The 13,154-nt window shown below is 47.0% G+C and overlaps 1 protein-coding gene across 1 annotated transcript in view; it reads right to left on the reverse strand.

Annotated features, from left to right (window-relative positions):
• Window positions 1–13,154, reverse strand: part of LOC116966507 (glutamine--fructose-6-phosphate aminotransferase [isomerizing] 1-like) — a 50,720-nt gene continuing 37,566 nt past the window's right edge. Inside the window, exons 14-19 of the mRNA XM_033012824.1 lie at window positions 11,017–11,174; window positions 8,333–8,447; window positions 6,828–6,955; window positions 5,339–5,506; window positions 1,755–1,916; window positions 1–200 (exon numbers count right to left, since the gene is read on the reverse strand). Of these exons, the coding sequence (XP_032868715.1) occupies window positions 147–200; window positions 1,755–1,916; window positions 5,339–5,506; window positions 6,828–6,955; window positions 8,333–8,447; window positions 11,017–11,174 (785 nt within the window). The 3' untranslated portion in view covers window positions 1–146. The remainder of the gene's footprint in view (window positions 201–1,754; window positions 1,917–5,338; window positions 5,507–6,827; window positions 6,956–8,332; window positions 8,448–11,016; window positions 11,175–13,154) is intronic.

The following is a 13,154-nucleotide window of genomic DNA, read 5'->3' on the forward strand; positions in this document are numbered from 1 at the left end:
AAGGTATTGCATTATCTAATGATCCCAATGAAGAGTGGGTCTTGCATGCTTCACTTTACACTGTTCCACCACCACCTGCTTCATAGATGAGGAGAGCTCCCAGAAAGCTGCCGGTTGGTCTCTGTCGCTGCGATAGGCGTGGCGCCTCACATGACCACGTAATCGGCCTCGATCTTCCTCAACCTCTTGTTGTCGTCCACCTTGAGTTGCATTGTCCACCAGGGAGGCGTGGGCGAGATCGTCCAGAGAAGAGCGCGTGAGGAGGTCGGCACATAAAGAAAAAACAGAACATAAGCTTCTGCACTCAGCTGCCTGGGGGTACGAGGTGATTGGTGGCTAGCACAGACTGGGTGGGCCGAAGGGCCAGTTTCCATGCTCTACCTCCAAAGTCTGAATTAAGCTTTACACTGTATCTGGATACTCATGATAATATTAAACAAACACTAACATTGAGGCACAGTGAAAAACCTTGTCTTGTGTGCTATCCAGATATATAAAACCGTGCATGGGTGCCTCAAGAGAAACAGAGTGACTAGGAACCCCCTATCAGTCTCCCCGCCACCCCCTATCAGTCTGAAGAAGGGTTTCGGCCCGAAACGTTACCTATTTCCTTCGCTCCATAGATGCTGCTGCACCCGCTGAGTTTCTTCAGCATTTTTGTGTACCTAGGAAGATTGGACTGTTTGGTGAACTTTTATAGCATTATCGTTGCCAGAAAAGTTGCGACTCTTGTGTACTGCCGAAGCGAAGTCTGCTGCATGATTTTACCAGGTCAACAGCTTCCAAACTGCCTGCCAAAACCCAGCACAAGAATTACACTGTTACACAGTGTGGAAACAGGCCCTTCAGCCCAACTTTCCCACACCGGCCAACATGTCCCAGCCACACCAGTCCCCCTGCCTGCGTTTGGCCCATATCCCTTCAAACCTGTCCTATACAGGTATCTGCCTGTTTCTTAAACATTGGGATAGTCCCTGCCTCAACTACCTCCTCTGGTAGCTTGTTCCATACACCCTCTGTGTGAAAAAGTTACCCCTCAGATTCCTATTAAATCCTTACCCCTTCATCTTAAACATATATCCTCTCGTCCTCGATTCCCCTACTCTGGGAAAGAGACTCTGTGCATCTACCCGATCTATTCCTCTCATGATTTACACACCTCTATAAGATCACCCCTCATCCTCATGCGCTCCAGGGAATAGAGTCCCAGACCACACAATCTCTCAAACATAGCTCAGACCTGGCAATTTTCTCAAAAATATTCTCTGTACCTTTGTGAAGAAGGGTCTCGATCCGAAACGTCGCCCATTCCTTCTCTCCTGAGATGCTGCCTGGCCCGCTGAGTTACTCCAACATTTTGTGTCTCCCTTCTATGTACCCTTTCCAGCTTGACAACATCTTTCAATAGACAATAGACAATAGGTGCAGGAGTAGGCCATTTGGCCCCTCGAGCCAGCACCGCCATTCAATGCGATCATGGCTGATCATCCCCAATCAGTACCCCGTTCCTGCCTTCTCCTCATAGCCCCTGACTCCACTATTTTTAAGAACCCTATCTAGCTCTCTCTTGAAAGCATCCCGAGAACCGGCCTCCACCGCCCTCTGAGGCAGAGAATTCCACAGACTTCCACATCTTTCCTATAAGATGGTGCCTAGAGCTGAACACAATACTCTAAATGTGGCCTCGCCAACGCCTTATACAAGTGCAACGTGACCTCCTATCTTCCATTGTTATAAGAACAGTGTTTACTCACATCGTAGCCCCGAAGGACGGCGAGATGGAACGCCAGGAGCTGAAGGGGGATGACGCTGAGGATTCCCTGCAGGCAGTCGACTGTGTGGGGAACCTGGATGGCTCGGTAGGCATTCTTCATCGTCTCCTCATCATCCTTGCCACAGATCAGGATGGGCCGACCCTGCAGAACAGAAGCAGCCGGAGAACTCACCTGGTGTCTGCACATTGAACATCAACCCCTGGACCAGCTGTACACTTCCAAATTCATTGCTGGAATTTGAGGCAGCAATGTGGGGCAGCTGGTGGATCTGTTGCCTCACAACTCCACAGACCCTAGTTCGATTCCGACCTTGGGTGCTGTTTGTGTGGAGTTTCGATGCTCTCGCCAAGACCGTATAGGTTCGCTCCAGTTTCTCCCCACATCCCCAGGACTTACAGGTTTGAGGGTTAAGTGGCCCCTGAACATTACCCCAAGTGTGTAGGGAGTGGATGTGAAAGTAGAACGAGCATGAACGGGTGATCGATGGTCGGCGTGGACTGGCTGGGGAAAAGGCTTTTTTTCCATGCTGTATCTGTCAATTAAGTCAATCAATCAATCATTTTGCCCTATATGAGAATAAGCCCTGCTTCTAAATAATGCAAAAACAAGAAAGATTCAGTGGAACAGGAGCAAAAATATAACAGCTCGGTTCCAGAAATATTGTATGAGCACGAGAATGGAACAAAGATTTATAAATATATATATAGTCGCAGAGAGATACAGCATGGGAACAGGCCCTTCAGCCCAACAAAGCCGTACTGACCATCAATCACCCGCTTAAACTAATTCCACATTAATCAATTTTTTTACTTCCTCCGTTCTCATCAACTTTAGTTTATACCTACAGCACTGCACGGAAACAGTTTAGATACACCGGGTCCGCGCCGACCAATGATCCCCGCACACTAACGCTATCCTACACACACTAGGGACAATTTTTACATTTACCAAGCCAATTTACCTACATATCTGTACGTCTTTGGAGTGTGGGAAGAAACTGAAGATCTCGGAGAAATCCCACGCAGGTCACAGGGAGAACGTACAAACTCTGTACAGACAGCAGCCGTAGTCGGGATCGAACCAGGGTACAGTGCGGAAACATGCCCTTCGGCCCATCGAGTCCATGCCGACTGACAATCAGCCATTCACTAGCGCTATCCTATTCACTAGGGACAATTTACAATCTTTACCGCAACTAATTAACCTAGAAACCTGTACATCTTTGGAGTGTGGGAGGGAACCAGAGTTCCTGGGGAAAACCCACGTGGACGCATGGAGAAGGTACCATCTCCATACAGACAACACCCGCAGTCAGGATCGAACCGGGTCTCTGGGACTGAGGCAGGGACTCTACCGCTGCACCACCGTGCTGCCCTCAGAAATGGGGCAGGGAGTCTCAAGTGATTCCCACCCGCTCTTGAGGCACACACAGTTAAGGGTCTGTCCCACTTTCACAACCTAATTCATGACCTCTGCCGAGCTTGCCCTTGACTCATACTCGCAGCATGGTCGTCACGAGGTCGTGGGTAGGTCGTAGCAGGCCGTGATGCTAGTCGTAGGTACTCGTGGCATCAAGTAGGTGGGGGCGTTTTTCTAGCCTGATGAAAAATGTCCACGAGTAAAAATGGTCGTGAATTAGGTCGTGAAAGTGGGACAGGCCCTTTAGCAGCAGGTTGACCATTGATCTGACTGACTCTTTACTCTTGCATAGCAAGTCTCTCGCAGGGGAGAACCAACCCATCTGCTAGTCCTTCCCACTCATTGTTCAACTACAAATGAAAAAGATCTGAACTTGTCAAATTTACGTGGTACAACTTTCCTCACATTTGGAATATTGTGTTTAGTATTGGTCATCCTGCTGTGGGAAGAATGCTGATAAACTGGAAAGTGTGCAGGGAAGATTTACGAGGATGTTGCCAGGACTTGAGGGTCTTAGCTGAAAGTTAGTTTAGTTTATAATTGTCACGTGTACTGAGGTACAGTGAAAAGCATTTTTGTTGCGTGCTATCCATGTGGGTTGCGCAGGCTAGGACTTTATTCCTTGTAGCACAGGAGGATGAGGGGTGATCTTAGATCATGAGGGGAATAGATATCGTAAATGCACAGTCTTATACCCAATCAAGAACCAGGGGATACAGGTTTGTGATGAGAGGGGAAAGATTTAATAGGAGCCTGAGGGTCAACTTTTTCCAAGTGGGTATATGGAACGAGCTGCCAGAGGAGGTAGTTGCGCCAGGTACAATGACAACATTGAAAGGACATGCGGACAGTTATACAGATAGGAAAGGTTTAGAGGGAAATAGGTGAAAGATGGACGTGGGACTAGTGTAGATGGGGCATCTTGGTCTACATGGACAAGATGGGCCGAAGGGCCTGTTTCGATGCTGTACGACTCAAGCAGCACTCTTCAGATGTAGAAAGCTTCTTCCAACGTTTAAACACAGTCACACACAAACCAGTTTTTCTTAAATAAACTAAAGGCAAAGATTGCAAATTCCTAGACAGCTACAGTCATCAAAGCTCCCTCTGAGTCTCAGAGCTTCCTTTCTTCAAGCTGGCAGGCAGGCAGAGCCGTGTAGTGGCCAAGGCAAACAGAACCATTTCTAAAACCCTTGCAGCATGAAGGCCAGCTTTACCCAGAGCAGCAACTCCCGGTGAGCACCTTCCCTAAACATTTCACAGGAGTTCCGCGGCCAAAGTGCCACCGGCTGAGACTCAAATAACACAGAGTGGTCAAGGGCTGGAAGAGAACAGTTAACCTGCATTAGTTGCAATTTTAAAATAGTAAGAGTGAATCCGAAATGCTCGGAGTCACACGCGAATGGAAAAAGCCCTTAGTCATGTGGAAACAAGGGACTGCAGATACCAGTTAATACGCACATGAGGACACAAAGTGCTGGAGTAACTCAGCAGGTCAGGCATCATCTCTGGAGAACACTGACAGGTGACAGCTTCAGACCTGAAATGTCACCTATCCACGTTCCCCAGAGATGATGCCTGACTCGCTGAGTTGTTCCAGCACTATGTATCCTTTCAGCCCTTTATCACGACAACTGACCATCAAGTAGCCATCTCTACCAGAAACAGGGAACTGCAGGTGCTGCTTTACAAAAAAAAAACAGAGTGCTGGAGTGACTCAGCAGGTCAAGCGGAATCTGAGGAGAACATGGATGGGTGACGTTTCGGGTCAGGACTATTCTTCAGTCTGAAGAAAGGTCCCAGCCCAAAACATCACCTATCGATGTTCTCCTGAGATGCTGCCTGACCCACTGAGTTACTCCAGTACCCTGTCTTCTCCCATCTCTACTGGTCTTATTTCCAAACCCGTGGCCACCTATGCTTTGGTGATTTAAGTGCTCGGATCTCAGAAACCTCCAGGCACGTCTGATTTAACCACTCTTTCAGTTATTAATTTTGCTTGGCAGAGACATCGGATGGGTTGAAGCTGTCGAGGACTGCTAGCATGGCACTGTCGGGCCGAACGGCCTCCCGTTGGTGACAGCGAAGCACGGGCTCCCGCAGTGCCGGCTGGGAGGAGCACACGGAACGGGTGCGGGCATTACCTGGCGAGCCACCACCTGCTGCAATGCGTTCTGACACTTGGCAAAGATGAGGTCCTGCATGACGATCATGATGATGGGCATCCGGTGATCGACCAGCGCCAGGGGCCCGTGCTTCAACTCCCCCGCCAGGATCCCTTCCGAGTGCATGAAGGTGATTTCCTTAATTTTCTGCAAACAGCATTTCAAAAGATGCAAAGGTCAATTCCAGTGTGATAGCAGAGATATTCTAAGATGGTGAATGCAAAGTCCTTCACTTATGGAACAGCATCCTTCTTCCCATCAGAACTGCCCACTCCATCCACTCTTTTAAGTCTAGACTTAAAACTTATTTCTACTCTCAAGCCTTTCTTGAGGTCCTCTGAGAGAGCGCTGTATGTATGTATCTATTGTTGATCTATCTATGTACCACGTTAGTACCTGCACCAATGTAAAGCACTTTGGTCAACGAGAGTTGTTTTTAAATGTGCTATAGAAATAAAATTGACTTGACTTGACTTCACCTGGTGCGCAGACATAATTTTAATCAATGAGTAGGAAGGAACTGCAAATGCTGATCTAAACCCCGTTCATTTCTCTCCAGAGATGCTGCCTGTCCTGCTGAGTTACTCCGGCATTTTGTGTCTTCCTTAATCAACGAGTTGCCTGCGACAAACAACGGCATTGGAATAATTTGGGAATCGTCAGCAGGAGTATTGACTGAGATCGGTATGTACATTGAGTTCTCCAATTATAGGTAACTACATAACCTTTCCCCACTCCCTTCTTTCCCCCATTTACCCCCCTTCTTCTCCTCCCCCCACCCGTGCCCCATCTGGACTCGTACCTAACATGCATGCCCCATCTACACTAATCCCAGTCTGAAGAAGGGTTTCGGCCCGAAACGTCGCCTATTTCCTTCGCTCCATAGATGCTGCTGCACCCGCTGAGTTTCTCCAGCATTTTTGTGTACCTTGGACTCGTACCTATTTCTCCCCCCCCCCCCTTTTCCCTTCCACCTCCATTCCTTCCTCCAGCTTCACAATTCGCTGCTCCTCAATCCTTTTGTCACATTCTGTCTTTTCATCTCTGGTCTTTGTCCAACCACTTGCCTATCAAACCCCCCACCCTTCACCTGTATCCATCTATTACCAGCCAGATTGTGTCCTGCCCCTCCTCTCATCCAGCTTTCTTCCCAACCCCACACAATTAGTCTGAAGAAGGGTCCCGACTCGAAACGTCACTTATTCATGTTCTCCAGAGATGCTGCCTGACACACATGAGCTACTCTAACATTTTGTGTCTTCTTTGGTAAACCAGCATCTGCAGTTCCTTCTTCCCAGATTGACTAAGATCTATTCACATACTGTTCTGGCCCCCACCGCGTCTTCTGACTGACTTAGCAGCAGAGATTTTTGGTGATATTGAAATTCGTAACCGTTTAGCAGATCAGTGGGAAGTAGAAGGGACTGATAAGGAAACATGATTGTCCCCTCTGGTGTGTGTTACTCACCAGCGCCCCCTCCAGGCATGTGGCATAATGGTAACCACGGCCCATGATAAGCACAGACTTCTGCTGGTACAGGTCGCTGGCTAATCTCTGGATCTGCTCGTCCAAGTTTAGAACTTCCTTTATCTGGTCTAGTAGAAAAACAAAAATGGTTGGGTGAGTGGTAAACGGAAACAGCTTTCTCTGCCAGCAATCTGAACTACATATTCTGAACAATGGCCGAACATTGCAGGAATGATGTTTGCATGTTGAAATTAGATGCAATTTACCATTAGATAAAGTCTTAAAAACTGAGAGTTGGTGTGAAGACATTGATGTAAATGGAATTTCTATGACAATGGAATCACCATTTAATGCAGTGAAATGTACAAAATAATGAGGGGAATAGATCGGGTAGACCACAAAATCTCTTGCCCGGAGTTGTGAAATCAAGAACCAGAGGACATAGGTTTAAGGTGAGGGGGGAGGGGGAAGATTTAATAGGAACCTGACGGGCAACTTTTTCACACAGAGGGGTGGTGGGTGCATGGTGCGAGCTGCTGGAGGAGGTAGTTGAGTAAGATAGTATTGCAACGGTTAAGAAAGGGTTGGACTGGTACATGGATTGGTATAAGCTTGCAGGGATATGGGCCAAACATAGGCAGGTGGGATTAGTGTAGATGGGGCATGTTGGTCGGTGTGGGCAAGTTGGGCCTGAAGGGCTTGTTTCCACTCTGTACAACTCTATGACTTTAAATGCCACGAAGTTGACATTGTCAAACACAACTTGACAGTGAACAAAACATCAAGGCAGCAAGTTGGTCAAAGGGGTAGGTTTTCAGGAGCAATAATGCAGCAGATACACGGAGAATTCCATGGAGGGGATGCCCCGTGATTTGGGAGCAGGCATGGCTACCCATGGTAGGGTCATTACATTTCGGGAAACACTGGAAGGAAGAATTGGACGAACGCAGTGATCTGGGAGAGGGACGTCTGTTGGAATAACAAGGCCATGGAGGGAGTTTGAAGACAAATCGTACAAAATTTGGGTAAATCACCAGGAAAATGACCAACTATATTTAGAGTTTGTACGTTTTGCCCGTGACCTGTGTGAGTTTTCGCCAGGTGCTCCGGTTTCCCTCCATACTCTAAAGACATACAGGTTTGTAGGCTAATTTGCTTGGCAAAATTGTAAATAGGCAAGTGGTTGGACAAAGACCAGACCATTGTAAATTGTCCTGATTGTGTGTAGGATAGTGTTACTGTGTGGGGATTGCTGGTCGGCACGGACTCGATGGGCCAAAGGGCCCATGCTGTATCTCTAAAAGCTTAAAAACAAAACTACTAAACACAAGAGGAAAACATATTACTTGGAAACTACAACACAGCTTTGATTGCTTTAGTACCGTGCATAAAACATGATCCCAATTCTTTGTAACACTGCCACACAGCCATACCAAACCACATCCGCTCCTGAGATATTGCCACATGGTTAGAGAGAGGTGGATATTCTTTCTGGCTCAGGTTACCTGGCAGAGACTGGAGCCCCTGAATGATCTCATTCCGCCTGTTCTGCATGGATATCCGGTCTTCTGACATCATGAGGGCAAACATTATCAGGGCCACAAACTGGCTGCTGTAGACCTGCGGAGGGGATGAGTAAAATCAGGAAGCTGAGAATGATTTTGCTCCCCGTGCTTGGCGGCACGGTGTCACAGCGGTAGAGCTACTGCCTTACAGCGTCCGAGACCCGGGTTCAATCCCGACTATGGGTGCTGTCTGTACGGAGTTTGTATGTTCTCCCAGTGACTTGTGTAGGTTTTCTCAGAGATCTTTGGTTTCCTCCCACACTCCAAAGACGTACAGGTTTGTAGGTTAATGGGCTTGGTTATGTATGTAAAATTGTCCCTGGAGTGTGTAGGGCAATGTTAATGTGCGGGGATCACTGGATGGTGCGGACTCGGTGGGCCGAAGGGCCTGTTTCTGCACTGTATCTCTAAACTCAAGTAAACTCACCCTGGCCCGAGGCCAGAGTTTACCAGGGAAGACACACACTGACTAGGCCAAAGCCGAGGCAATTTACAGCAGTAAATCACATCCATCATGGTTCTATAAAATCCTCCATCTGGTTAAAGCATTTGCCACATAAAACAGTAAAAACTCTCACCATTATACGGTGTGTAATTAAATCCTGTTGAACTGCAAGGGAGGCTGCCCTTCATTCCTTCGAGATGAGTTGCACCAGAGGTTTCAAATACACGGCAACGCTTCAGAACCCTAACATGCACTAACAAAGCGGAATGTATTTAACGCGCTTCTGAATCATGAGAATTCAGGAACTGGAAACTGGGAAAAATAAACAAAGAAAACTTGTGGACGGCATTCTGCCCGTCTCGTTGGAAATCTACAGTAATTTGTCAAATTGCTGAGCAAGGTTCCAGTTCCACTAGAGTCTGCGCACAAGTACTGAAAATTCCCCAAAATATTAGCTAGGTTTAATTGAAGTTGTTGCAATCATGTTCGCAGAATAAAGAATGGTGACCAATTCATGGTTGCTCTACCTCTTGGCTTTGAATCCACTGGGCAGGGAATATTTTCCCTGAGAATATTTTCCCAGTCGTTTTCCTGGCAGCTCTGCACACCAAGTACCACCAAGCCACAAAGGTCAGGGTGTAATTGGGTAAGCATTACAGAACATGGCCCAACTGGTTTTCTTCAGGGGTTTGTAGATTTACTGGGGAGACTAAACCCGGCAGGTCTGCTTGGGGAAGAAACTATTAAATGGAGAGGAATTGGGAGTAAATGTTGAGAAGATTTTTGAAGGTCATAACAGGATGGATGGTAGAACCTTGGAGACCACAATAACCATCTGAAGAAGGGTCTCGACCTGAAACCTCGCCCATTCCTTCTCTCCAGGAATTCAGCCGTCATCTTCTTAAATATATTTAACCAGGAAGTGAGCGGGCAAGATCATCTCTGACCCCTCTCACCCTGGCCACAAACTCTTTGAATCACTTCCCTCTGGAATGCGACTCCGGATTGTCAAAGCTGCCACAGCCAGACATAAAAACAGTTTTTATCCATGAGTAGTTGCTCGACTCAACAGCCATAAATCTGTAGCCTCCCTTTGATCTGGTATTTTGTTGGTTCACATGCTTGATCAATGGTGTTTTATCATTAATGTCTTATTATTATGAATGTTTAGTGTTTTCTGAGTCATTCGAACCTGTCACAGTATGTCATGTTGTTACTTGTGGGCGGAGCACCAAGGCAAATTCCTTGTATGTGAATACTTGGCCAATAAACTTACTTACTTACTTACTTAACAATTTGGCTTTATCCTCGGTAAAGATCTTTTTCCTAACCTTATTCCCAAATCTCTTGTGCTGTAGCCAGGGACTCTAAACATTGTTCTGGGCTCTTTCTCCCAAAGCCAGGGAAAGTATTCTCCATGTCACCAGTCCGTCTAGTCACCTCAGAATTTTATAAACCTCAGTTAAATCTCTTCTCAATTCTTCTACAAAATACTTTCTCATTCTTCCAAAGAATTCCCAAATTTATTCTTGGCCTCGTGTGTGCAAATAAACAGAAGAGTGGGCAGCGCAGAGGTGCAGCCGGTAAAGCTGCTGCCTCTCAGCGCCAGGGACCAAGGTCCTCTGCCATCTGTGGAATTCTCTGCCACAGAAGGTAGTTGAGGCCAGTTCATTGGTTATATTTAAGAGGGAGTTAGATGTGGCCCTTGTGGCTAAAGGTATCAGGGGGTATGGAGAGAAGGCAGGGCTGGGATACTGAGTTGGATGATCAGCCATGATCATATCGAATGGCGGTGCAGGCTCGAAGGGCTGAATGGCCTACTCCTGCACCTATTTTCTATGTTTCTATGTTCAATCTTGACCTTGTGCGCTGTCTGTGTGGAGTTTGCACGTTCTTGCTGTGGCCACGTGGGTTTCCTCTGGGTGCTCCGGTTTCCTCCCACATCCCAATCATGTGGGTTTGTAGGTTAATTAGCCTCTGTCAATTACCCCACGTGTGCGGGGAAAGTGGGATATAACGCAGATCTAGAGTTAATGGGTGATTGATGGTCGGCGAGGACTCGGTGGGCTGAAGGGCCAGTTTCCATGTGGTATCTCTAAACTATACCCAAGCTGGATTTGACTTGGTTCCAAGCCATCGCAGAATATCCCAACAGCTCCGAGCTGGTCAAACGTCCTACCTTTGTGCTGGCCACACCAATCTCTGGTCCAGCATTGACGTGGACACCACAGTCCGTCTCGCGGGAGATGGAGCTGCCAACTGTGTTGGTGATGCCCACAGTCAGGGCCCGTCTCCCTTTGCAGTACCTCAAGGCCATTAACGTGTCTCCTGTTTCACCTGCAGAACAGAGAGCAATGGGTTACAGGGCCGAGATGACCACTCGCCACCCAGGCATCTCAATAGCCTCTGAATCCCATTAAGCGGCACATTCAGCAACAGTGGAAGAAGCAAAACAACAGCAAACTGATAAAGAAACCACATTTCCCTTCCCCTCAAAATGATACCACTGTGGTAGAATTATTGCCATACGGCACCAGAGACACAGTTTCAACCCTGACTACTGTTGCTGCCTGTATGAAGTTTGTACGTTCTCCCTGTGACCGTGTGGGTCTTCTCATGTTGCTCTGTTTTCCTCCCACGCTCCAAAGACGTATAGGTTAATTTGGCTAACCTAAGACATATAGGTTTGTAGGTTAATCCAGTCAAAGTAAAGACTATACAATCAAGCCATCCACTGTGTACAGATATAGGACAAAGGGTATAAAGTCCAGTGCGAGATAAAGTCCAGTCATGTCCGATAAGATAGTTCAAAGGTCTTCATTGAAGTAGATGGAAGGTGAGGACCGCTCTCTGGTTGGTGAGAGGACAGTTCAGTTGCTTGATAACAGCAGGGATAAAACTGTCCCTGAATCTGGAGGTGTGTGTTTCAAACTTCTGTACTTTTGATGGGAGAAGAGTGAGTGTCTGGGATGAGACTGATCCTTGATTATGCTGCTGGCCTTGCCGAGGCAGCATGAAGTGTAGATGGAGTCAATGGAAGGGAGGTTGGTTTGTGTGATGGTCTGGGCGCTTTCCACAACTTTCCACAATTTATTGGTCTTGGATGCAGCTGTTCCCAAACCATGCTGTGATGCATCCCGTTAAAATGCTTTCTGCGGCGCATAGTTTAAAGATAGAACTTTTATTTGTCCCCAAGGATCTTTAATGCAGTCAGATTCATAAAATAAGATCTTTAAATTATCATGGTCCACAAAACTCAAAAATATAAAAACTGGCAACAGGCATGGCCATGAAAGGGCGTAGGTCATGGAAAACTCCACACAAGCCCAGCTGCGGTCTGTGTCTTTAAACATTACGCAAGAACAAGGGTCATCTCTACCAGTGAAGGCCCTCATAGCTGGGCTGAGGCATCACTTTACACCATTGGGTTCTGGCCAGTAAAGTTTAATAGTCATGATGGAATTCTGTGGAATTCTCTGCCACCAAAGGCAGTGGAGGCCAATTCACTGGATGTTTTCAAGAGAGAGTTAGGTTGAGCTCTTAGGACTAACGGAATCAAGGGAGATGGGGAGAAAGCAGGAATGGGGTACTGATTTTGGATGATCATATTGAATGGGGGTGCTGGCTCGAAGGGCCGATAGGCCTACTCCTGTAACAATTTTCCATATTTCTATGTACAGCTTTATTATTGTAAAGAAGGCAGATGCTATGTCCATTAATACTCAGAGTTTAAAAATATCACAATGTGGGATTAAGACTGAAAAATGTCAGTGTCCTCTGAACCGGTTCAGATGTATACAGGTGCTCCCCGATTTACGATGATTCGACTCGTGACAAATCTCTGGTAAAAAAGGATAGGTGATGATTCGGGTTGGGACCCTTCATCAGAGTGAAGATGCTGAAGATGCTTCGGTATAAACCAGCATCTGCAGTTTCTTCCTGCACAGGGTTGTTAATACAATCGGTCAAAATACGATAGAATACAGGCCAAGAGACATCCTGTACCAGATTACCATGCTTTATAACCAATCCTGATGTAGTCCAAACAGAAGGACGGTGAAGAAGGGTCTCGACCCAAAACATCATGCATTCCTTCTCTCCAGAGACGCTGCCTGTCCCGCTGAGTTACTCCGGCTTTTTGTGTCTATCTTCGGTTTAAACCAGCATCTGCAGTTCCTTCCTACACAGTCGTGTACTGAGGTCTCATTCAACAGGCCGACTGTCAGTTGACCTTGTTAACGGTTGGGTTAAAGTTACGTGGCCCAAGGCACATTAACACAGGCCAGCATTCTGCCTCAACACTACAACAGTGACCTT

The sequence above is a fragment of the Amblyraja radiata genome, chromosome 37 (genome assembly GCF_010909765.2).
Source record: "Amblyraja radiata isolate CabotCenter1 chromosome 37, sAmbRad1.1.pri, whole genome shotgun sequence".
In the NCBI taxonomy this organism is placed as follows: Eukaryota; Metazoa; Chordata; class Chondrichthyes; order Rajiformes; family Rajidae; genus Amblyraja; species Amblyraja radiata.